Here is a 27,013-nt window from a genome sequence, read left to right as displayed (position 1 = left end):
GTTTCGCCAGAGCCAACAACCTGAAGTGACTAATCAGCATGGAGCACGTCCACGCTATCTGCTGGAAAACCCTGTTGCAGCAGAGTTTAAGTCCGCAGTACAGGAAGCAGCTGGTACCAGTACATGGTACAGTAATAACAGAAATGTGCCAGACTCGCAGGATGCGCGAGTATCAGCAGGCACATCGTACTAATTGGATAGGTCTGAGGCGATCAACCCTATCTACCTGCCCCGACTGAGTCAAGAGCAAGAGGAGGAAGTGTTACCCACTGGTGAAGAGGTGGAGCAATTTATAAGAAAGAAGCTTACAGCAGAAGCTGCAGTCCGCAAGAGGAGGCACCTCGCATCTAAATTAGCAACCTTCAAAATTGGTGACCTAGTGCTCAAGAAAACTAATCCAGTGAGCAGAGCTTGGGAAAATGTAACTAAGAAATTGTTTTTATTATTTGATGGTCCATATGTTATTACTGGATCCACTCATGAGAATTGCTATGCTTTAGCCGAGCCATCAACAGGCCAGTCGATAGGCCGTTACAACATTGCACAGCTGAGGGAATATAAGAACCCTACCACTGCAAATTAAATGTTGGTCGAAGCACTAATTAATGTTTACCTCATTGTCATGTGAGCGAGTAAGCTGGAGTAACAGCTGAGAGCAGTCTGTATGTGATGGCTAGCACAAGAGCCATGTAATCCCCGTGTTTATGATGTGTTATGTTGTTATGTATATGGTACGCCAGGAGAGGCGTAATATAGCAGTTGAGTATACCCTTGCGTAAGAGCGGAAGTGTAAATCCCGCCAGTGTCCTGTGACGAGGTGAAGTGACATGCCACCCGCACTGGGATTTTGAGTAGCCAGTGAAGCTATTATGGGTATAAATTATTTGAGTATTTTACGGCTAATGTATTCTTCGATTTGGGTACTGACCCACTAACACTAACACATATTGGGAAGCACTAGACTCGCCCTATTTACTGTGAAGAGCTATGTAATTATCTAGCAAGTAGACATGAGTGTAATTGTGCTCGACAAAATACATGTGAGATGTTATTTCACCTAACTGTGTACACATGTGTAAACACTGGCATGCAAAGCAGTTCTACAAGCACAAAACACTTTGCAACTACAAGCAAAATTATTCTAGGTTACCTTGTTATAGGTTATTCCAGTTGATATTTCGTTGCACTGTAACACTTTTCTTGCAGAGATCACCACAATTTAAGATGAAAATAGATATATTATTTTTGGTTTGATATGAGAATACTAATGAAATTGGAATTAGTATTTTTTTTTGTTCTGATGTTTTAGGTTGGTATCACTTGAGGATACTGATTAGAAAAATATGCATCCATTTCGCATACAATACCAATCTGTTAGTAGTGTTGAATTTAATTATGTTTTATTCCTATGTTTGAGGTTAAAAGAAAAAAAAAAGAAAGGGGTATGCTGATCTGCTATGAAATGATAACAAGAAAATTTGCAGAAAACATCTATATGAAGTTTTGTTGTGAAAAGGACCCTATACAGAAAATTTATAAATTTTCATCATATGAATCACTCGATTTTTCGAAGTTTGTTTATGTATTTTAGTTTCTTTGAAAAAAAAAAAAAAAATCTTGGTATAGGCTGACCTGAAAAACACTGTGTAGAATCCTATGTCGCGAGATAACACGCTCTTGCAGTGAGTGTCCACAAGCCTCAAGATAAATCAACTTCAAGATAAACATTCCTCCAAGCAAAAATTAGAAAATTCAAGAAAATATAAATTATTTTCAAAATATAAATTCATCTCTGAGGAAATAGAAAATGAAAAATGTACTACTCAACAGGAGCTGTTGCAAGCTATCCTGAAGAACACATGTTTTGTTTACAATTGATAATATAGCATGTTGCTATCTACATTGAGGCTAGTAGCCTCAGATACATTACGATGCTCAATTCCTGTAAGGAATATAATTGTGAAAAATGAACGTGAATTTCCGACCCAGCGAAGCCCGCTGCGGGTCGATCAAACACCATGAAAATGAAAATATAATGAAAGAGCACCGAACAGCTGATCTGCTCCGATAGTCGCCAGAGTGCAATTGGAAACCACCAGTCAGATAAAAAATGTTCAAGTTACTCACTCGCCGAGACGACTGTTATAAGATAAGAAAAGAAAAAAAAAAAGAAAATACAAGAGAATTCGTCTGTTCCTGTAAGAAAAAGAGGCGAATGAACTTTAAGCAAGAAAAAGAACATATGGTGTGATTTTTTTTCACACAGCCTTGTTACCTTGCTAAAAATTACTTTGTTTAGCTAAAAACAAATTTTGTTTAAAGAATTAAAAAAAAAAAAAACTCTTTTAAAATGTTATTAAAATCAGGCTATTATAATAACAGCCTATAACACTGTATATAAATGTAATGTAAATGTTATGTTATGATATTAGGAATTGTAATTTTTTTTTATGAATTGTTAATGAAATGTAGATGTAAGATTACATGAAGTTGATATGTGTAATGGTATTGTGAAACATACAGGCAGCACTAGGCTTAGGCTGCATGCAAATGAACATTGTGAAAATCACATTTGTACAATATGAGAAATGTATTAATTTTTCTAGTTAATTACTGCAAAGTTATGATAACTTGAATTTAAAACTTTCAAGAAATATGTTATTCATGTTTAATGAGTTATTGTTGATTAAGCTAATATATTATTTCTGTTATTAGATTACGAATCGAGAGCTATCTAAATGATTTTATTTATTATTATTACCTTTAAGCGTTAATATTTTAGTATCTTTATTAATCCAGTGGTATGATAGCAGCAAGATAAGAAGTTGATAGGCCTGCTGACACTCGTGCTTGCAAGTGCACGATCACACATGTTATAATTGATAAACTTTGATTTACGAATGAGAGGTTTAAGTTAAGTGAGTGCAGTGATTACACTCAACAATAGGAGCGAACAGAGACGCGAATTCCTTCGGAAGTGTACCTAACAATGACGTGTGCTGCAAACGATGTGCTGGCGCCGCGGTGCTCCGCCGCGTCACGCACTGGGCCAGTACCAGGGCGGCAGTTGTCGCGCCGAGACACTACCCCAGCAGGAGCAGGTGGCGGTGATCCCGCCTGCTGTTTCGTCGCCGCCGCGCGCCTGTGACGTCAGCCGACGTCTCGCGCTGATTTGGTCGGCAGGGATGTCCAAGGGCAGCCGAATCACCACCCGGTGATGTATGGTCCCAGGTTCGCCTTCCACAGGATGCTGCCAGCACCACGGATGGAGGCCGATCCACTGCTACAGTGATGACCTGGATAAAGTCCCATTGTTATGCCACATGTACATTTTTCTTACACATTTCCCTTGTGATTGCGACGAATACTTACTGTAAGTATTATCCTCCGAGTGCCACTGCATCCAACTTAGTTCCAGGACTGACGATGCTGGGAACTTCAACAAGATTGCAAGTTTTCCCGCGAAAGTACACCGAAGACCAACGCAGGTCTGAACTCTGTGACTGAGTGCCGCGTACTGAGGTGCTAGTCCACGAATCAGGAGAGGGGTGCGGGACAGGTGTCCTTTCTCGCGCCAAAGTTTTTTTATTTCCCCTCTTTCTTTCGTCGTTTTGTGGTGTCGCGCGAGTCGTTGCCTGGCAACTAACTTTTTTTATTTAACTCGAGCAGCGAGTTTTCAACTGAAAAGCACACCGTGTCTTGTTTAAAAATTTGAAAACTGCAACACATTATGCTTATCAAGGGCGGCAATTCTGTGCTGAAACATGACTGTCATACGCACAGAAAGTGTTTTCTTTTATTTAAATAACACTTTTTAATTATTATTATTATTTATTGACATTTTATGTTTTTGTTCTGTGTTCACGTCTTTGGACGTATCTGCAACTACCATTCTCTATGGTGTAATATAAGTGACGCCGAAGCTCAATTAACAAGACCCCTCTAGGGAACATTGGACCTAAAAACGGCAAATTGAACTTTTTATTTAATAATTACATAAGAGATTTTCCATTGTTGTAAAATTCTATTTTAAATTTAAGTAATTGTGATGTATTAATTTGTTTTGTTAATTGTCTGTGAGTGATTTTGAACGTGTAATTAAGTCAACAATCTTAGTGATTTAGCCAATCAGCGACGTGGTTACTTAAGATAAGCGTCACTATAGAATTAACGAAAAGAGTCTAAAATTAACGGCGATGATGGCTGCATAGGCCGGGTTGAAATTCCCTTAAAAACTAATGAAGAAGAATAGCTGGATAGGTCATCCGACGATCAGGATGTTTTGAAACGTCGTTTACATCTTAAGTATATGTTATTTAATTAGGGCACGTCATAAATGACGTGTACTGAGGTGTGTTTTACCGTGAGTAACCAGCGACTCATGATGCCATGCTAATTTGAATGTTCACTACATACATACATCGTGATTTTTGCCGACGGACTTTCAAATATTACGTTTCATTGTTGAGCTATTATAAAATCATATGGAGATAAACATTTTTATTAAAACAATCACGCATCCTGTTTTACATACTTGACTTTTGTTCAATCACCCAGAGGTGAACTGAGACAGATGTCTCGAGATGCTCTACCGCAAATATTCAATGAGTTCAGCCGCGGAAAATAAAATAAAAACTAATTTTAATAACGAACATTTTAAATAAATATTATTTTCTCACGTAAATAATTTATTATAAATCGAGATTTGCAACAAACATTTTTTTATTTTGGAACATATGAACTTTTGTTTCATGTTACCATGTGTGCAAACTAACTCCTGTAATTTTATCAAATATAAAACAACATACCACTGGATTGATTAGAGACAAAACATACTTTTATTTGATTAAAGAATATTTATATTAATCGTAAGTTTATATGTCGTTATTTTACAGTGCATGTGTGTGTGTCCTTTATAATTCTAATTGGTTTGTTGTTTATTTCCATATCTTGTGAAGGTTTTTTATTTATAGTGAGAGAATATTTAATATTTCCCTTGTGTGTAATACTACATGATCTCTAAACTATTAAGTAATTTACGTAGTGCATAAGGGTGGCGCCCATATTTGAATTTTTTTAAAATTAATTAAAGAATATATTTAGTTTCGCCAGAGCCATAACCATCCATGGATAAATTATTTATTATTTAAACTTCAGTAAGTAAATGACAAGTATATATTGTTGTTACTTAACAATACTACCCGCTATCTGTGTATTTAGCATAGCAGCAGTAGTACCCCTACAGAAAAGTGGTTCCACTACGTGTGGCCAATCACACCACAGAAGAGTGGAGCCCAACACACCCTGATTCTGTCACCTATCATAGTACAGAAGAGTGGCAACCCAACTAGTGGGGCCCGATTTGTTTACATCAAAGTTAATAGGCTTGTTTACATACAAACAAGTATTTCATTGAACTGTCAAGTAAGCAGGGTATTTGTTGTGATTGAAAATTTCAATTTGTTGGAGGTCAAACACAATGGCTCAGCAGTCATATAATTTAAGGAGTAGGGCCAATAGCATATGTGAAGAGTGTCCTAAGAATCACAGCTCTGACAGCGACACATCATCGGCCATGGAGGAATGTAGTTCGCCAGAGACAAGAATAACGGATGTACCCACACACTCACACACGCAACATAGTGAGAGGTTAGGGCGGCCAGTGTCACCTCTTCCCACAGGAAGTATAACACTAGAACAGGACAAAACAACGACTACACCAGGCATGTCCACGTCAAGCCCTGACATGACACAGATGCTACAGCAGGTACTACAACAGCTCACCAAACAAGCCGAACGATCGGAGAATAGGATAATGTCCCAATTCACAACACAAACTGAGCAGTCTGAAAATAGGATAATGTCTCAACTAGCAATACACACCAAGCAGGCAGAGCAGGTGGAGACAAAACTAGACCTCACTTGTTCCAGTGTACAAAGTCTGGAACGGAGCATAGAGGAGAAGTTAGTGCAGCAACAGAGGGAAATTAACCAGGTCGTGGAGAAGGTGACTCAGACAGTTGAACGGGTAGGTGAATTGGAAACACAACTACTAGCCATCCGTGAAAATGTGACCCTAGAACAACATGGTTTGAGGGAATTTTGCCAACGCAGTCAAGTCAGCATGAGGGACGAGCTGCATGGACAGACTCGACGACTCGAAGTCAGGTTGGAGGACATAGAGGTGGCGACCTCTAGCTTACGAGATTGCCTGCAAAATCTGACTGTAAGTCAGAGCCCTACACCTGACGCAACTGGTAGGACACAGCGAGAGGCACCTGAAGTACCTCCTACTAGTACATGTAGACCACTGGACACCACACCTGGGTGCAGTTACAGCACATATCCTACAGAATCACTACCCAGGCAGATTGTAGAGACTAGGGCAGCAGTTGGACCTAGGGCAACTACCACATCAACAGAGCGCCATCTGGACCCGGTAGCTCTGATGCACCATCCAGCAAAGTTGTGGGCAGAGGCCATGCCTACTTTCGCAGGCAGGGCAAATGAGAGTCCCATGAGATTCCTCAGAAAGTTCGAGGAATATGTGACAATGTTTAACCTCACCGATGGAGAGGTTCTGAAATGTTTGAACAACGCATTGAAAGGTCAGGCATTCTATTGGTGGGAGCTGACCAGCACCAATACACATAGTTTCATTCAATTTAAGGAACTGTTCAAGCTGCAATTCTGGAACATCAGGATCCAGAGTAATCTGAGGGCACAACTCCATACAGAGAAATACGACCCAAGGAAGGGCACATCTCTGGAGGCACATTTGTCTAACATGTATGACAAAACAAGGTATTTGGATCTCCCTATGACCGATGAGGAGTTTGTGGCTGCCATGTTGACACAGCTGCCGCTGAAATACCAGAAGCAGTTGTCTGGCCTACACTATCGTGATGTCACTGAGTTTCGTGATCGACTGCTAAACTACGATAAGCTCGAGAAACTGGATCGAGTAGCACCCAGGACAGAGGAGGCAGAACGAGCACTACCTCACCAGAAGCAGCACCAGGTCAACCCTTACTGGCAAGGACGCGAGGGTAAACAGAAACCAGAACGCCAGGCCGCAGTAAACTACATGAGCTGGCAAGCCAGGGGGGAAGCACCTCGTGGTAACGGTGGGCCCTACCACAATAGATACAAAGGGGCACACTACAACAGGAAGCGTACCTGGTGGCCCAGCAACAAGGGATACCACAGTGGGGAAGAAGGGGCAGAACGAGCCAGGAAGAGTGCTCGTTATGAAGAGAGAAGGCGGTCCTACTCGCCGGACCAACGGCCACCCAGGGAGTCCCGCAACTACGGTCGTCGTGCCTCATCCGATGACGAGAGGGAGAATTATTACAACCAACACCGTAGGATGAAGGAGAGACAGTACCCCGACCAGCGTGAAGATTCCCGCCTGCCATACTACCGAAGTCCCAAGACGACAGACAGCGGTGGAGGCAAGCCCCACTACAGCCACCCGTCTGAGCAACCGGCGTCGCCCAACAGGACGTTTCGCCAGAGCCAACAACCTGAAGTGACTAATCAGCATGGAGCACGTCCACGCTATCTGCTGGAAAACCCTGTTGCAGCAGAGTTTAAGTCCGCAGTACAGGAAGCAGCTGGTACCAGTACATGGTACAGTAATAACAGAAATGTGCCAGACTCGCAGGATGCGCGAGTATCAGCAGGCACATCGTACTAATTGGATAGGTCTGAGGCGATCAACCCTATCTACCTGCCCCGACTGAGTCAAGAGCAAGAGGAGGAAGTGTTACCCACTGGTGAAGAGGTGGAGCAATTTATAAGAAAGAAGCTTACAGCAGAAGCTGCAGTCCGCAAGAGGAGGCACCTCGCATCTAAATTAGCAACCTTCAAAATTGGTGACCTAGTGCTCAAGAAAACTAATCCAGTGAGCAGAGCTTGGGAAAATGTAACTAAGAAATTGTTTTTATTATTTGATGGTCCATATGTTATTACTGGATCCACTCATGAGAATTGCTATGCTTTAGCCGAGCCATCAACAGGCCAGTCGATAGGCCGTTACAACATTGCACAGCTGAGGGAATATAAGAACCCTACCACTGCAAATTAAATGTTGGTCGAAGCACTAATTAATGTTTACCTCATTGTCATGTGAGCGAGTAAGCTGGAGTAACAGCTGAGAGCAGTCTGTATGTGATGGCTAGCACAAGAGCCATGTAATCCCCGTGTTTATGATGTGTTATGTTGTTATGTATATGGTACGCCAGGAGAGGCGTAATATAGCCGTTGAGTATACCCTTGCGTAAGAGCGGAAGTGTAAATCCCGCCAGTGTCCTGTGACGAGGTGAAGTGACATGCCACCCGCACTGGGATTTTGAGTAGCCAGTGAAGCTATTATGGGTATAAATTATTTGAGTATTTTACGGCTAATGTATTCTTCGATTTGGGTACTGACCCACTAACACTAACACATATTGGGAAGCACTAGACTCGCCCTATTTACTGTGAAGAGCTATGTAATTATCTAGCAAGTAGACATGAGTGTAATTGTGCTCGACAAAATACATGTGAGATGTTATTTCACCTAACTGTGTACACATGTGTAAACACTGGCATGCAAAGCAGTTCTACAAGCACAAAACACTTTGCAACTACAAGCAAAATTATTCTAGGTTACCTTGTTATAGGTTATTCCAGTTGATATTTCGTTGCACTGTAACACTTTTCTTGCAGAGATCACCACAATTTAAGATGAAAATAGATATATTATTTTTGGTTTGATATGAGAATACTAATGAAATTGGAATTAGTATTTTTTTTTGTTCTGATGTTTTAGGTTGGTATCACTTGAGGATACTGATTAGAAAAATATGCATCCATTTCGCATACAATACCAATCTGTTAGTAGTGTTGAATTTAATTATGTTTTATTCCTATGTTTGAGGTTAAAAGAAAAAAAAAAAGAAAGGGGTATGCTGATCTGCTATGAAATGATAACAAGAAAATTTGCAGAAAACATCTATATGAAGTTTTATTGTGAAAAGGACCCTATACAGAAAATTTATAAATTTTCATCATATGAATCACTCGATTTTTCGAAGTTTGTTTATGTATTTTAGTTTCTTTGAAAAAAAAAAAAAAAATCTTGGTATAGGCTGACCTGAAAAACACTGTGTAGAATCCTATGTCGCGAGATAACACGCTCTTGCAGTGAGTGTCCACAAGCCTCAAGATAAATCAACTTCAAGATAAACATTCCTCCAAGCAAAAATTAGAAAATTCAAGAAAATATAAATTATTTTCAAAATATAAATTCAGCTCTGAGGAAATAGAAAATGAAAAATGTACTACTCAACAGGAGCTGTTGCAAGCTATCCTGAAGAACACATGTTTTGTTTACAATTGATAATATAGCATGTTGCTATCTACATTGAGGCTAGTAGCCTCAGATACATTACGATGCTCAATTCCTGTAAGGAATATAATTGTGAAAAATGAACGTGAATTTCCGACCCAGCGAAGCCCGCTGCGGGTCGATCAAACACCATGAAAATGAAAATATAATGAAAGAGCACCGAACAGCTGATCTGCTCCGATAGTCGCCAGAGTGCAATTGGAAACCACCAGTCAGATAAAAAATGTTCAAGTTACTCACTCGCCGAGACGACTGTTATAAGATAAGAAAAGAAAAAAAAAAGAAAATACAAGAGAATTCGTCTGTTCCTGTAAGAAAAAGAGGCGAATGAACTTTAAGCAAGAAAAAGAACATATGGTGTGATTTTTTTTCACACAGCCTTGTTACCTTGCTAAAAATTACTTTGTTTAGCTAAAAACAAATTTTGTTTAAAGAATTTAAAAAAAAAAAAAACTCTTTTAAAATGTTATTAAAATCAGGCTATTATAATAACAGCCTATAACACTGTATATAAATGTAATGTAAATGTTATGTTATGATATTAGGAATTGTAATTTTTTTTTATGAATTGTTAATGAAATGTAGATGTAAGATTACATGAAGTTGATATGTGTAATGGTATTGTGAAACATACAGGCAGCACTAGGCTTAGGCTGCATGCAAATGAACATTGTGAAAATCACATTTGTACAATATGAGAAATGTATTAATTTTTCTAGTTAATTACTGCAAAGTTATGATAACTTGAATTTAAAACTTTCAAGAAATATGTTATTCATGTTTAATGAGTTATTGTTGATTAAGCTAATATATTATTTCTGTTATTAGATTACGAATCGAGAGCTATCTAAATGATTTTATTTATTATTATTACCTTTAAGCGTTAATATTTTAGTATCTTTATTAATCCAGTGGTATGATAGCAGCAAGATAAGAAGTTGATAGGCCTGCAGACACTCGTGCTTGCAAGTGCACGATCACACATGTTATAATTGATAAACTTTGATTTACGAATGAGAGGTTTAAGTTAAGTGAGTGCAGTGATTACACTCAACAATAGGAGCGAACAGAGACGCGAATTCCTTCGGAAGTGTACCTAACAATGACGTGTGCTGCAAACGATGTGCTGGCGCCGCGGTGCTCCGCCGCGTCACGCACTGGGCCAGTACCAGGGCGGCAGTTGTCGCGCCGAGACACTACCCCAGCAGGAGCAGGTGGCGGTGATCCCGCCTGCTGTTTCGTCGCCGCCGCGCGCCTGTGACGTCAGCCGACGTCTCGCGCTGATTTGGTCGGCAGGGATGTCCAAGGGCAGCCGAATCACCACCCGGTGATGTATGGTCCCAGGTTCGCCTTCCACAGGATGCTGCCAGCACCACGGATGGAGGCCGATCCACTGCTACAGTGATGACCTGGATAAAGTCCCATTGTTATGCCACATGTACATTTTTCTTACACATTTCCCTTGTGATTGCGACGAATACTTACTGTAAGTATTATCCTCCGAGTGCCACTGCATCCAACTTAGTTCCAGGACTGACGATGCTGGGAACTTCAACAAGATTGCAAGTTTTCCCGCGAAAGTACACCGAAGACCAACGCAGGTCTGAACTCTGTGACTGAGTGCCGCGTACTGAGGTGCTAGTCCACGAATCAGGAGAGGGGTGCGGGACAGGTGTCCTTTCTCGCGCCAAAGTTTTTTTATTTCCCCTCTTTCTTTCGTCGTTTTGTGGTGTCGCGCGAGTCGTTGCCTGGCAACTAACTTTTTTTATTTAACTCGAGCAGCGAGTTTTCAACTGAAAAGCACACCGTGTCTTGTTTAAAAATTTGAAAACTGCAACACATTATGCTTATCAAGGGCGGCAATTCTGTGCTGAAACATGACTGTCATACGCACAGAAAGTGTTTTCTTTTATTTAAATAACACTTTTTAATTATTATTATTATTTATTGACATTTTATGTTTTTGTTCTGTGTTCACGTCTTTGGACGTATCTGCAACTACCATTCTCTATGGTGTAATATAAGTGACGCCGAAGCTCAATTAACAAGACCCCTCTAGGGAACATTGGACCTAAAAACGGCAAATTGAACTTTTTATTTAATAATTACATAAGAGATTTTCCATTGTTGTAAAATTCTATTTTAAATTTAAGTAATTGTGATGTATTAATTTGTTTTGTTAATTGTCTGTGAGTGATTTTGAACGTGTAATTAAGTCAACAATCTTAGTGATTTAGCCAATCAGCGACGTGGTTACTTAAGATAAGCGTCACTATAGAATTAACGAAAAGAGTCTAAAATTAACGGCGATGATGGCTGCATAGGCCGGGTTGAAATTCCCTTAAAAACTAATGAAGAAGAATAGCTGGATAGGTCATCCGACGATCAGGATGTTTTGAAACGTCGTTTACATCTTAAGTATATGTTATTTAATTAGGGCACGTCATAAATGACGTGTACTGAGGTGTGTTTTACCGTGAGTAACCAGCGACTCATGATGCCATGCTAATTTGAATGTTCACTACATACATACATCGTGATTTTTGCCGACGGACTTTCAAATATTACGTTTCATTGTTGAGCTATTATAAAATCATATGGAGATAAACATTTTTATTAAAACAATCACGCATCCTGTTTTACATACTTGACTTTTGTTCAATCACCCAGAGGTGAACTGAGACAGATGTCTCGAGATGCTCTACCGCAAATATTCAATGAGTTCAGCCGCGGAAAATAAAATAAAAACTAATTTTAATAACGAACATTTTAAATAAATATTATTTTCTCACGTAAATAATTTATTATAAATCGAGATTTGCAACAAACATTTTTTATTTTGGAACATATGAACTTTTGTTTCATGTTACCATGTGTGCAAACTAACTCCTGTAATTTTATCAAATATAAAACAACATACCACTGGATTGATTAGAGACAAAACATACTTTTATTTGATTAAAGAATATTTATATTAATCGTAAGTTTATATGTCGTTATTTTACAGTGCATGTGTGTGTGTCCTTTATAATTCTAATTGGTTTGTTGTTTATTTCCATATCTTGTGAAGGTTTTTTATTTATAGTGAGAGAATATTTAATATTTCCCTTGTGTGTAATACTACATGATCTCTAAACTATTAAGTAATTTACGTAGTGCATAAGGGTGGCGCCCATATTTGAATTTTTTTAAAATTAATTAAAGAATATATTTAGTTTCGCCAGAGCCATAACCATCCATGGATAAATTATTTATTATTTAAACTTCAGTAAGTAAATGACAAGTATATATTGTTGTTACTTAACAATACTACCCGCTATCTGTGTATTTAGCATAGCAGCAGTAGTACCCCTACAGAAAAGTGGTTCCACTACGTGTGGCCAATCACACCACAGAAGAGTGGAGCCCAACACACCCTGATTCTGTCACCTATCATAGTACAACGCAAATTAAGAAATAAAAAAATAGATATAAACTCAAACCTACAAAGAACAGATAAACCCAACGATGTACCTGAACAGGTATTATGGACAACACAACGACAACAGCACAGACGAACACATTTAAACTTAAATATCAGACAGCACAATAATCCCGTGGAAGAAATTTAGTCATGAAAAAATAATAACAGCACAGACGAACAAACTGGGCTAGCAACGACGAGACAGTTTCAACAATGCCAGTTCCCGAAACGTAGCAACTGTTGTTTTGTGATAGGAAACCTACAGCGTTCGTCGGTGTTGTCGTCGTTGTGATGTCCATAATATATGTTTATCTTCATCGTTGTGTTCGCATATTTGCTGCGTTGTCCAGGTTTTGTGGTCTGCCTGCATTTACTGTTATTAAAAATGTTTAGGTACATCGTTGGGTTTATTTGTTTGACATAGCTGATTTAGGGTTCTCTGTTGTTTTATGTTTTTTTTTATTTCTTAATTTGCGTTCTTGAAGGGTTTTTTTTCATGACAAGCAGTGCGAAACTGCAATGGCGTATGTCCAAGAAACTGTATTTAATCGGCCCCAAGATGTTTGCAGTTGCAAGATGGCGAGGCGAGGCGAGGCGAGGGAGCGCCGTGCGACTCACCCTGGCGGCTTGCCTCGCTCGAGGTCGCTGAGCGAGTTGGCGGAGATGAGCCGTGGGCTTCCAGGCGCCAGCAGGTCGGGCAGTTCTGCAATACACATGGCAACAACCGATGTTTTTCCGAGCATCGTCCAAACGGTAATTGCTCCTTTTCAATATCTGTGATCCGATCGCAGTCCCGGGCTGTATTCGAACACATCCTCACATTCCTTAGCAAGTGCACCCCACAATGTAAACGAAGCATTTATAATGGTTGGAGTGTATCCGAATTATTTTACTGCCAGCACAACCTGTTGACAGTTGGTCGTACTAATGTGAACGTACCTAGTCATTTCGAGTCGTGATATCTTCGAATATTCAGAAAAACGTAAATAACAACTACCATTTTAAAAAATTTTATTCAGCGTGGATGTTATAAATGTTAGTGATCAAAATAAAAATATTGGTATGACTCTCAAATAATTATTAGTTACTGCTATAAGTATATTTTTACTAACGTCTTTATTTGTATCAATTTGAGTTATCACTTACGCTTATAACGCCGAAAATGGAAGTAATTTTATATATAAACAAAATAAAACACGATTACGAATCTAATGGAAGAAGGGACGCATCCCTCGAAATCTTGATTTAGTGGACGCATGAAGAGATGCATCAGCATCTCTTGTGAGAATTCGGAAGCAACGCAAAAATGTCCGCGTCCTTTAGCTAAGAGATCTAGTAGGCTGGTATTTGGATGCAGCTCAAATTATTATTGTGTGCTTTAAGGGTGAAAGTAACAATTGAGTAAGCGGCAAGTGCTAATGAGTAACTTTACAATTTATTGCGAGTCGTTTCAAAGCTTGTACACACAAAGACACAATTTAATGAATTGATAGTAATTGATAAAATTAAAGTTTGTTACAAAAACAATAATAAAACAAATGTTAGTAAATATTGAAGTAAATATGTTATATCTGGTTCAAAAATCACTATCAAGAAAGTTTTAATATGTGTCACTAGTAAAGTTAACATTAAAAATAAATTCAAATTGTGCCCAGAAAAAATCATTATTTTGACAAAACGTTAATAACATAAGATGTCGGAATTAAATCTCCTTTTCCTTCTCTTCGACAACAGTTGTGATAGCTATATAATGCTAAATTATTGCCCAAAAATATTATTACAATTGTAATTTACAAATAAAATAACTTTCTGATTAGAGACCAAAGGTTTTGTGTTTGTTGCGGTGGGGACAGGAGCTGCGCTTTATCGATCAGTATAGAACTATTGGAGTTTAGTTATATAACGAGCTTCAATGTATTTACGAAGTTATATAGGTACATATATGTAGTTTAGAGGGTAAAAGAAAATAAGGCGTGCAACTATTTTTTTTTGGGAACAAACGCAGTTTCACGGGAATAGAAGATACGTTGCTATTGGTGGTTTGGGAGCATTGACAGTTCAGTGAATGCGGCCTTGACATTGATGGTGTAGGAGCAATCGCAGTTTCCATATCGACTGGAGTGCTAGTCATGCGATTGCTCGATATCGGTGACGAAATCGCAGGTTGTGAATTTACGAAACATCATTGTTCTGGATCAAGCGGGGGGATAGTGAACGTTCAAGACTTCTCAGTAACTGTGCACGAAACTTCAGCAAGAAATCAGCATCCCTGCGGTATTCTCCAAGCATCCCATGATAACGGACTAACATGCTGGGTGGTGTGTGTTTCGTTATAATCCGAGAGACTTGTGAGCCACGGTATAAATCAATGACGCCACAAAACCGCCACCCACTGGATAGTTAATGTGTTTGCTGAAAAAACTATTCTGTCGGTAAAACAAACTATTTAATTTCACTCGTAGCTGAAATATTAAAGTTTTCAAACATTCATTTTATTTCTCAAACATTTCAATCTTCTGCTGATTTGTTTCGTGATTATTAAAATTAAAAATTAAATACAAACTTTTGTGTCGTCATTATTGGCAATCGTTTGCAGTGCATTAGCGAACATGAAACAACGGATTAACAAAATGAAACAACAGTTGTAAGGCTGGGCACACACAAAATTAGACAAGACGTGACGCGACACGGCACGACACGGCGGACACGGCGCGACATGACGCGACATGACGCGACAAGGAGCAATACGGCTCCAAGTTATTTCTTTCTATTTTGTGATACTCCTTAGAAGATGGATTAAATAAAATAGGTTTTTTCCGTACTAAACATACTAATCGATCAGCATCCAGCTCCATACTGAGAGGAAATCATTTAAAATACTTTACAAGTATATATTAACTCAAATTAAAGTAACAATGAAAAACAATCTCTAGTCAGCCATAAGCACACTACGGCACGCGCAGAACACTGCAGATAGTCTGCTCGCGACGAAGTTGGCGCAGTCATTCGATGTCGTCGCCTCGCGTCTGATCGCGACAGTTTTGTGGCGTCGTGCCGCGTCTGTCCTGTGTGCATGGAATACTATCAGACAAAACTCATTATTAAGTCAAATTTCAGTTTTGGTATGTTTTACTTTACAAAACACTCAGCTATGTTAAAAAAAATCTTGTCACTAAAATTGCTTATTTTAATACTTACTATAGTTTAAGTACTTCGCTAACATTTTATTCACTAATACACTCGCGGAAAATAACGTAGCAACAGTGCGATGAATATCGAAGCAGTCCGCTGGGCTCTAGTTTATGTGGTCGACAACCGTCATACATGTCGCACTGTCTCTGGAATTACGCCATGGATAAACCATGACTGCAACTGCAGTTTTAGTAGTTGTTTAAGTCATATCACGGACATCGTTGATGTTCCAGCTGAAGAAATCTTGGAACGGTTGCCCACTGCACTGTTTCAACGTGTACAGTATGTGGAAGTTTCGGGCAACGTACGGTAATCAATTTTACAGTACAAATACAAAATAATATGATCATGATTACAAACTATTTAGAACCCGCCCAGTGCATAAGGGAAGAAAATGACTCGATTTCCTGCTACTGCACGTAAGATTCCTAGCATGCTTTCAGACTGGTTAGTTTAGAATTAGAAAATAACTACTAGGTCCAACGGTACAGATAAGGACCGAGTAGTTAAAATCCCATCGTGGCATATTATATTTAGTTAAAAATAGTCACAATATTTTAAGAAATATTTAATTTTAGTGAATAAATCATTTTGTAATGTCCAAACTGTGACGTTATGGCATATTAAGACTATAAAATAATATATATGCCTTCATTATATATTTGACAGAAATACTTTCATAGGTTAAAACTTGTTAAGACAATTATTTGAAGCGACTTACCTGAGTGCCTGTTTCCAAGAGGCTTCAACATTAGCCTCATATTGAAGTTATTGCGGTTCAATGCTATCAGGCATTTATCTGGAATGAGAAACAACTGGTGTTCACGTAGGTACGCTTATACGAAGATAAAAAAAAATACCACGAAATAAATATCGCAAATTGCTCATGTTGTTTTTAATTCGTATAATTCTGCCTTCAGTTCAGTTCCCACCGAATCAAGTACTACAGCAGTGGACACAATGCAAGACGTTCTTTTGCTGGAGGAGAGATACAATTTTGGTCGTCGATTCGTGCAAGTGTTTATCTTATGAAGAAAAATTCAAAGTCAGTATTAAAATTATTTTAAGGCGTCCGCTTTCCCAGATCTTTCTTTTAGGCATAAAGTTACGAAAGCGATATGAAAAAGGCCAGCACGTTTATCAAAGACATCGTTAGTCGGTATCCTTACACTTCGTCATTACGCGTTATCATTTCACGTCGTCCTTACACGCAAGGCAAAATAATAACAATTATTATTATTATTATTATTATTATTATTATGGCGCTTTGTACTTTCTCCATAATGCGTGAAACTTCAGGACTTTACGAAGAAACCCTATATTGATGCAATGAGTACGTTAATTATTAATTCACGATTGTTTTCCCTCAAACAATTACTAATCTTTCAAGTTACTCCTATCTAATGACTTTATGAGTTACTAGCTGCAGTACCCGGCGTTGCCCGGGCTTAACACAGGGTGAAGGGGACCTTTTTCAAAATCAGATGTAATTAGTAATTGTCTTCTTAATTTGAATGTCAAGTGTGCAAAATAATTTATATCACTTAAGAGATTACTAATATTGAAAAGATTCCATTATCTAGCTAATGCTCGGCGTGCATTGCAATGCCTCATTCAGTTTTGTTTTGTAATATGTTTGAAGTAGTTACACATATACAAATCATCTATTCATCTCTCTAAATATATATTTATCTCTATCTACATCTATATATATCCATATATCTCTCTAACTCTATTTATCTCTTTATATCTACATCTATACATATATACCTCCCACTATCTCTTCTCTATATAAACCTCTTTATAGCTCTATACATCTATATATCTCTTTATATAACCCATTTCATTCTCTATACCTCGCTCTATCTCAAATTATCTTTCTATCTCTATCTCACTCTATATTTATATATATCACTCTATCTCTGTCTCTCTTTTATATTTAAATATATTGTGTCATGCGTGCGCTGTTATACAACAAAAACAGACGAAGTACCGCTATATAATATGAAATAAAAAACATTTTTTGAAACGATTCGTGCTCCAACTATTGCAAAATAGTTATACTGTCTCAGAAACCTTCACGGGCATGCGCATAACAGCTCACCAAAATTTCATCGCAATCGGATGAATGGTATAGGAACGCATACGGCACAAACAAACGAAAATTAAAGACATGACAAACGCATCAAACGATGGTGCGTTTAAAATTCAAGGCAACTCTATCTATTGACGAAGTTAAGAACAAAACTGTTATTAGCGCCATTATTTTGCTAGCCACTGCGAGCTCCACTAAGTGGGCTGGTCTCACCAAGGAGAAAAATATGAATTTGCCAGACCTTACTATGTGTATGATCATGTGGCAGACTTAGAGAAATGACACTCACTCACTATTTGTATGTCTATGACCTATGCTTTTTTTCTGTTATAAAATGAAATTATCACTTTTTCACTCCCTTAGGGATGGGATTTCATGTTAATATGTGGTCTATGTGTTAATCCAGGATATGAGCTCGCTGTAGGCCAAATTTCATCCAGATCCGTTCAGCCGTTCTGGCGTGATTGAGTAACTAACATCCATCCATACAAACTTTAACATTTATAATATTAGTGGGATTCAAAACTTAATTGTTGGCTTAGGCTATGTTATATCATTAATGCATATATAGCGGCGAGTCCAAAGGACGATTTTAAGAAAGCTTTTGGATAGTCATACATAAGAACCACTACTTCATAAGCACGGAACACACGAAAAACGGAATCTAATTTGGATCTGAGGCATCGGGTGATTCATTTTGTAATTTACTTGCTTGACTAAAAATAAATAGAGTTCCTTCAGTCAGTATTTTATGGTTAGAACCACTTTGGATTCTTCTTACGCAGAATTTGATATCGCGATTTTATTGATAGGATTTGTGTTACTTTATTGTGTTTCATAAACTTGGATGAAGTGCAATCGCTTTTATTTCAGCATTACATTTATCAACCTCAGAGAAAATTCATGATTGTATAAAAAAGAAATAAAAAAAAGAAAAGAGAACAATAAATTGCAAAAAAAAAAAAAAAAAAATTAAAAAAAAATTGATTTATGCACTGACAGAATATGTTCCGGAGAAAAAATACCTGAGGGTTTATTTAGGCGGTGCTTCCAAAAGAGTTTGAATAAACGTGAGTCAATAACTATCTATGTCTCCATCTTTATAAAGCTAAAAATAACACGGATTAAAAAAAAATTGGCCTTTACTACTGTAAAATGTTCACAATACTTATATTTAAATGAATACATAAAAGTTTATCTCCATTCAGAGCAGGATTCAGAAGCAATTTATTGTTTTTCTCAGTTTATTATTTTTAAATTAAACAATATTTCATTGAAGTTGGTTTAGGATTTAAAAAAAGAGGAGAGAGTAGACCCTTAATTCCCTCTCCCTCTCCCTAGATCCACTTTCCATAAGACGTATTTGTAGTTTATTCCGTCCTAGAAACTCCGGTTACCAGTTCAAGCTTGAGTCACGGTTAAATCATTAATCAGGAGACGAAATGAATGTATTGTGTTTCTTAGGTACAAAGACTCGGAGCAGGTTCGCGAGGCAGGGTTCTCAGCTGAGCTCGGAGCGGGGCATCGCGGGCTCTGTCTGGGCGCAGACGTAGTACTGGCCGTTGGAGACCCCGAGCAGACCGACACGCACGGCGTACTCCAGGGCGGCGTTCACCCTCTCCGGCAGGTTTCGCATGAGCGCGCCCACTGGGTGGTGCTTGGCGTACTGCAGCACCTGCTGCACGGTGCAGCCGACACCCATCGCACACGGCTCGTAGGACTGCATCATCTGCACCGCCTCCACCACCACCCACACCAGCTCCATTGACTCCGCCATGCTGCAACACGGGGCTACTGTGCTACCAACCATTCAAGTCTCCAAGCGTGCGATGACGCGCACTGTTACAACTTTTCACTGTCCACTGAACCCGGCTCTTAGTGAAATATAATCTCAATTGCCTCGACCACCATCCAGCACCCACTCAAGACTCTTTGATTATACTGTGCCTTGGGCGGGTTTTTTGTTCTCTTCGGAGAAAATTATGTCTTGGCGTACTCTGCCACTACTGGCATAGTACAACATCTATCCACTCTACCTGGATCGTAAGATAGCCACTTTATTCACTGCTTCCACCGCCACACATACCTACATCATTTCGGACATGGTTAAATACATGGTTACTGTTTTAGAACCGTTCAAGTCTCTGAGCATATGACTGTTTTTCGCTCTGTACGACAATTTGCACGATATAAACAGTGCAAGATGAGCTCTGTTTCTAGCACAACATCTGAACTGCCTTCAACATCACCACGTACATCAGCTCCATCGACTCCGCCATGCGCAACAAAGGACTACTGAACTACTCTCATTCAAGTCTCCAAGCGTTTGGGAAATAATACACTGATGCAATAAGTGCCACCCAATACTGAACCCAGCTTACAGGACTGCACCATATGCACGGCCTTCAGAACCTTCCACACAAGTCTCCGCAATACGAGGTTAAGGTGTTGCTCTACATTCAGATCTCCCGAGTGTGAGTGTTATGCTACAGGGTGCAACTGCAGCCAACTTCACGCAGTGTACCGCATCCAGTACCACAAACACCAGCACCTCCACCACACTGTAACGAGAGGCTACTGTGATATGATCGTTCAAGTTTCTTATTATGTTACCGAATCGTGGGTTGTAAGTCCATCGCCACCGTGTCTTGCACTAAGGACTACATAGCCTCCGCCACCACCAATATCATAGTTTTTTTTTATCATACTGAAACACAGTAGTCTACTTCTACGCTATTCGAACGGATGACAATCATATATTCGCTGATGGAATAATTTTCAAACTAAATATTGCCTTATACACTTTTTTACGGTTCAACGGCTTGGTATAATACTCAGAGCAGATGTAGTAAACCAAACTTCCTTGTTATATTACTATGTGATTTGTGTACCTATTTTAAATTTTAAAATTTCCTTTCTAGTGTACATGACTTGCCACTGTGTTGCTTTTTCTCCACCATAACTTTGGGAGGCAACGGAAAATAATCACGGTATCATATGGAAATAAAACATCATATTCTTCACGTTTCGCTAAGGATTCACCAAGCACAGCATTCAAAGTCGAAGCCAAAAAAGGGGATTCTACGAAACATGGTTACATACAGGTGCTTGTGTAGCTACTTGATTATTTTAAGTTAAGTCATGCCGAAGTATAGGATTGGACCACGGAGCTTATCTGCCTGAGAGAGACGCCCAAGCGATCAAGGGCACCCAGGATCCGAGGTCCTTTGCGTTGCGCAAAGGATACATCCATCGTCTTACGGAGCGAAGTGGTGTCGCGGAAGACACTTAACTCGTATACCGAAGAACCTAGTTAAATCCCAACAGTGTCATTCTAATACCAGTTTCTTACTATTTCGACGAGACGTTAAGGGTGTTCTACAAATTGTATTGTAACACTTTCAACTCTATTTTAGACAGGGGTGCAAATCTGTAAGATTTGCAATAGGCCCAGCGAAAAGTCTCTTTGGGAGGGGGGAGGGGAAAGAGAGTTTTCAGCGTAGGTTTAACCGCTACGTCATTTCTGGATAGGATGGTTGTATACCTACTGCCCATATTTTTGCCTATATGCATGCAATAAGCAGGAAATTGTACAAATACAGAAAATTTCCACAAAACACAGTTTTGGCGTTCACATTAATCACGATTTTGCAAGCGAAATCGAGCCACCTAATTGAGGGACATTATTTACAGCGGGACCCTTCGCCTTTCCCCAAGAACTACGCCTATGAGTTATGGTTACGAATGACTTTTGTACGGATAAAATTATTATTTTAAGTATTACAATGATGATTTATATATATATGTAAACACCCATCTTCACACATAATTGTCAGTTAACGGTATATAATATCTAGGCTTAGCTGCAAACAAAATAATAATTACGAACTAGGCGATAGTGTTCCAAACAAAATTATATTAAAAACGGGTGCGGTCACAGCATTGTCTTTGTCCAAGTTGCAGAAAACTACTGGCGAGTTTCACGCGATAGTTCATCCATCCCAGGAATCATTCAATTGTACATTCCGCGTTCAAAAGGCCTAGACCCTAGAGCTTATAAAACATTTTTAAAGTCAAGACTCCGTCGTACACGTCACGTTTCTTTTTTTCTTTTCATTTTCTCGGTGGGACTACTATTTGAGAGATTTTCAAATAGATTTTACCCGCGTTTTAACTTGCTTTTGTTGTTTAGTTACAAATATTTTCAATATTTTCTACATATATTTTAAAAGTGTAATCTAATTGTTGTAAAAAGTCGCGCAATTGATAATAATTACAAACACGCGCGAATTTATACATCCCTTAAATTAAACTTAGTGTACATCTGTTGAACATATTTAAGACAGAGACGTATCGTGTAAAAGTTAACATAAATATCTCTTAGAGCAAAGTAATGCCTTATAATGAAGTTATCGACTTCCCCCGAAAGACCAAGCCTTTAACGGGGTGATATCCTACATTATTTTGCTTTTATAATTTTGTGTTTTTTGTTAATTATTTTTAATGCATCCATAATATAACTATTGTTAAGTGTTTTAAAAATGTTCGATTAATTTAATAATCATTTATTTAATGGTCTTTAGAATATTAGATGCCAAGTTTTATTCGACCCTAGCATAAACTAAGAGCTTGTAACCGTGTTGTATACAGTTTTCATTAATCGTTTGTGTGTAGCCCTTACGTTTATTACTTAATATTTTGTATATAATTAAAATTTAATGTTACATATTATACAAACCTGATTTTTAAAGTGAGCTTGGAAATTCAAATTTTTATTGATTTATGAATGATAAATAAAAAAATTAATCATATACGTCAAAGGCTACACACAAACGATTAATTTGAAACTGTATACAACAAAATTACCTTCTATTAGTTCATAATAAGGTAGACATAAATGTGGCATTTAATTTTCCCAATCCATTACATTTAATCCGTATTAAATGTACAAAAGACTTCAAAAACATTTAACTATAGTGATACTACGGATTTACTAAAAATAATGAGCAACAAAACGAAATTATGGAAGCGAAATAATAAAGGACAGGTTCGGTCTCACACGCTGTTTTTTTTCTCTTTATAATATTTGAGGACGTTTAATGTAATTGTAACAAAATACCTTTTTTTGAGTTTGTTTTTCTGTTATAAATATTTTCAACAGATATTTCCAACGTGTAATATAATAGATGTAAATAAAATTCGCGCCAATGATAATAATCACGCATTCTCACGTGAAATCATTTGTGCCAGAGCAACAAATGCAAGAGAAGTAAAGGAACGAGGTGGTGAAGTTCCCGAGCGGAGAAGACTCACCTGGCGCGCCGCCGGAGCTGCGCCTGCGCACTGGCGGCTGACGCGAGGACATCACCGCGGGACGTGAGGCCGGCCGCCGGCCGAGTGTGGAGGAGAGCAGCCAGCAGGCAGTCCGGTCACGGCCCCGCGTCTCCGCGCTCGGGCAACCCGCCCATTGTCCTCGCGTCCCTCCCCCTCCCCCCCGAGCCTTCCAGGCCGAGGCGGGCTATACTAACAATTAGCCAGTTATAAACTGCGCAACGGATGCGACGACGCAACAGCGCAAGAAAGCACGCAAGTCGCGAGACGTTACCAACCATGTAACTTAAATTTCTAACCTAAAACAATAAAAAAAAAAATCTCTTTGATAATTATAATTTACCATCAAAACAAAGTAAAATATCAATAATTTTTTCAAAATTATAAACATTATGTATATACTATAAAGATCTCTGGCTTGTACTAGAACTCTATCTTGGCTCAACAATGAGAAGATCACAAGATAGCAGAATCTGTTTATGTAATTTTTTTTTGTAATTTTTTTTTTAATTTTAAATTTTTAAAATTTATTTTTATTTTATTTATTAAATATTATTTCAGTTATTTCATGATATCAAAGAAAAGTGAGATGGTTTTTTCCGAGTGCTCCTGATTATTCTTGTCAATACGTTTGCTCCTGATTATTCTTGTCAATATGATGGTTTTCTCCGTGTGCTCCTGATTATTCCTGTGGTTTCTTTAAGTGCTTCTGTCTATTCTGAGAAACTGCTCTCTGCATGAAGGATTTTTTTACCTAATGAGTCCTGACATCTTGTTTGGAGTTACATTTAATTCGAGAATTACTGCTACTAAATCTGCACATGTAATTTTTTTTAACCAGGTGGATTTCAAAAAATAAACAACCATTACTCAGTCAAATAATATACCATGAGACATCTGTGAAGCACTAACATGCAAGACGAACTTCCTTCTCCTTGGTGTCTAGCGAAGCCATCCTTCTTTTGCGATCGTTAGTGAGCATCCGGTATCCTACATAAAAGAACTAAAAAATATTTACCTGTAAGCAACATGCGGTGTCATCTGTTGAAAAAAAAATCGACACTACTTTAAACAGGTTATTTTGCATGAGATAAATTAACTCTCACCACTGAATGATGCTATTGTAGTCAGTTAGAGTCATGTAGTCTCGTAGCCACGTAGCCTCGTGTCCTGGATGCTTCGTAGTCCTATAGCCTCGCAGTCTCGTAACCTTGTGTTCTGTAAGCTTCGTAGTCATGATGCCTTGGAGCCTCGTAGACTTGTAGCTACGTAACCAAGTAGCCTTGAAATCACGTAACCTTGTGTTCGGGAAGCTTTGTAGGCCTGTAGCCTCGTAATCACGTAACCTTGTGTTCTGGAAGCTTCATAATCTTGTAGCCTCGCGATCACGTAACCATGTAGACTTGCAATCGCATAGTCTCGTAACCACATGACTCGCAGTCACGTAGTCATGATGCCTTGGAGCCTCGTAGACTTGTAGCTACGTAAGCAAGTAGCCTTGTAATCTTGATTCGCCCCTCGTGCCTCAATATTAGATCATTTTAACTTAATTAAAAAAACCTTGGAAACTGCTGGGATCAAAAATATTAAGAAAATTAATGTTATTTACCAGAGGGGGCACGAGGCGGTGAACAAGACAATTTCATACTCCCTGCACACAAGCAACTTGGGAGCTAGTGGATCGTTAAAATAGATTAAGGTATATGATAAATATATAAACACTACATAAGTAGCTTGGTCTATAGATTTCCCTGGTTTATTTGAATAGGTTTTGTTTTGGCATTGTTTCTATTTCACAATAAAAGGTCTTAGAAAGTAACAAAAAGGAGGGCCGGCCCGAAATTATTAAAAAAAAAATTATATTATATTAATTAAACATCGTCACAGAACAAAGATAGAAATATTCCACCTTATTAGATTCTTTCGATGATTACATAAATACAGTCTCATTGATTTTACATATTCTCGTAGATTAATTTCTTAAGGCACTGTTTGCTGGTATGCATTTAATTAATTTAGTTCATTATATGTAAGGGGAAAATATATTTCTCATATCACCCGGCTCTTCAAAGTATGATGTCGGGCTGGGAAAATTTCTCTTCTTAAGGGGACTCGGAGCTCGAGATCCCGAATGACATGCTGGGAGCAAAAACGTCCCCCAACACTTGGACCCTGTCTGAAACGCAAATCAAATTCCAAACGAATTATACCTGCTTCCAGACAGTCAAACACAGTCGGCGCTAAAAGGCCAAAAAACGGGGATTCGGGGAGGAAAAAGACCGGATTACTCACCAAACAGGGTGTAGCTCCAGGGCTCAGGAGATGTCTCGCGCCGACATCAGAATGGCGCGGACCGAGAAATGCGCGGATGACGCGGAAGAAATCGAATTTTAGTAAAATAAAAAATTAATAAAATTTAACTAAAACATGACTTTTTTCTAATCACTACTTCTGACTGGCTACTGTTCAACTGGGATCACATCCTTAAGGCAGCTGACTACATCCTCAAGAAAAGGCTTTCCGTCGTAGCCGCGACAAGAGACGGAGAGAAGTTCTGCCCGGCCTGCAGCGCGGTTAGTAGCCAATGTCAAAGTCCTTTGACGGAGGACCACACTCCTAATTAAATCGGGCGGTCGGCCCTAGGGAAAAAGAAGGGGAAGGTTCGGCTCAGGGCCGAAAACATGAGAAGGTGCCCGAGTGGTCGTAACCACGACTTCAGTTGTTTGCGCCGAAGAGCGACTGCCACTCTCTCTACCGGCGGGCACAGAAGACAACAAACAATCGACTTCTACAGGTCGCGATTTGAAAGTATAGGGGCATATGGCGCCGCGGCGCTGCTTTCTAGCAGCGTAAAGGGGAACTAACTAAAGCGGTGAGCTGAATCGCCACCAGGTGTCACGAGGGTCAGCTCCACGCGCTGGCTACCAGAGAAGAAGTTACTGTTACTGCTGCTAGATGTCGTGGGTGGTCCATCCTTGCACACATGTTTTTTATGCAAGTCGTCCTTGGAGTCGATCACTGCCTGGCGGAGATCACGTCAGGTCAATGGTCCGGGATAATTTCTCAGAACTGAGGGAGGGGGGGGGGGGGTGGATAAAAACACAACGATGCTGGGAACGAGCGTCCACGGGATACTCGTTCGTGCCGAGACTCGCTACTCTCAGCAGGTCTCTGAGAAGTAGCAGCTTGCAGGCCAGAAGCTGCTCTATGCGATTTTAGTCATGAAGGGAAGTAATGTTACAAACCCAAGACGTGACTGCAGGCGGGAGAAATTTCAATCGGGCTGCTAACGACTACATTAGACTAGCAAAAACTCAGATAGATCCTTGAGAAAAGGTGCCTCGGCCCACTGGTACAAAGTTTAACTATGTAGAGTACACCAGCCTTACAAAGTGTAAATCACCCCTTTAGTAACCAGATTATAATAAAAATTAAATTTCTAAAAATAATTTAAAATTATAATAACAAATTAAAAAAAAAACGTGTTGAAATTCCTAATTTCCGGCAAAATCTTATAACATAATGCTGTTGGAGCAGT

At 39.0% G+C, this 27,013-nt stretch overlaps 1 protein-coding gene across 3 annotated transcripts in view; it reads right to left on the bottom strand.

Annotated features, from left to right (window-relative positions):
- Window positions 1-23,526, bottom strand: part of LOC134541178 (cyclic nucleotide-gated cation channel beta-1-like) — a 53,729-nt gene extending 30,203 nt beyond the window's left edge. For all 3 annotated transcript variants that reach the window (XM_063384413.1, XM_063384421.1, XM_063384430.1), the window contains exons 1-3: window positions 23,458-23,526; window positions 16,771-16,848; window positions 13,476-13,560 (exon numbers count right to left, since the gene is read on the bottom strand). In XM_063384413.1, coding sequence (XP_063240483.1) covers window positions 13,476-13,560; window positions 16,771-16,848; window positions 23,458-23,509 — 215 coding nt within the window. In that variant the 5' untranslated portion in view covers window positions 23,510-23,526. The remainder of the gene's footprint in view (window positions 1-13,475; window positions 13,561-16,770; window positions 16,849-23,457) is intronic.
- Window positions 23,527-27,013: the final 3,487 nt, after the last annotated feature.

Source organism: Bacillus rossius, chromosome 1 (assembly GCF_032445375.1).
Source record: "Bacillus rossius redtenbacheri isolate Brsri chromosome 1, Brsri_v3, whole genome shotgun sequence".
Lineage (NCBI taxonomy): Eukaryota > Metazoa > Arthropoda > Insecta > Phasmatodea > Bacillidae > Bacillus > Bacillus rossius.
Note: the sequence above shows the minus strand (reverse complement) of the source record. Positions and strands in the feature narration are given on the sequence as shown.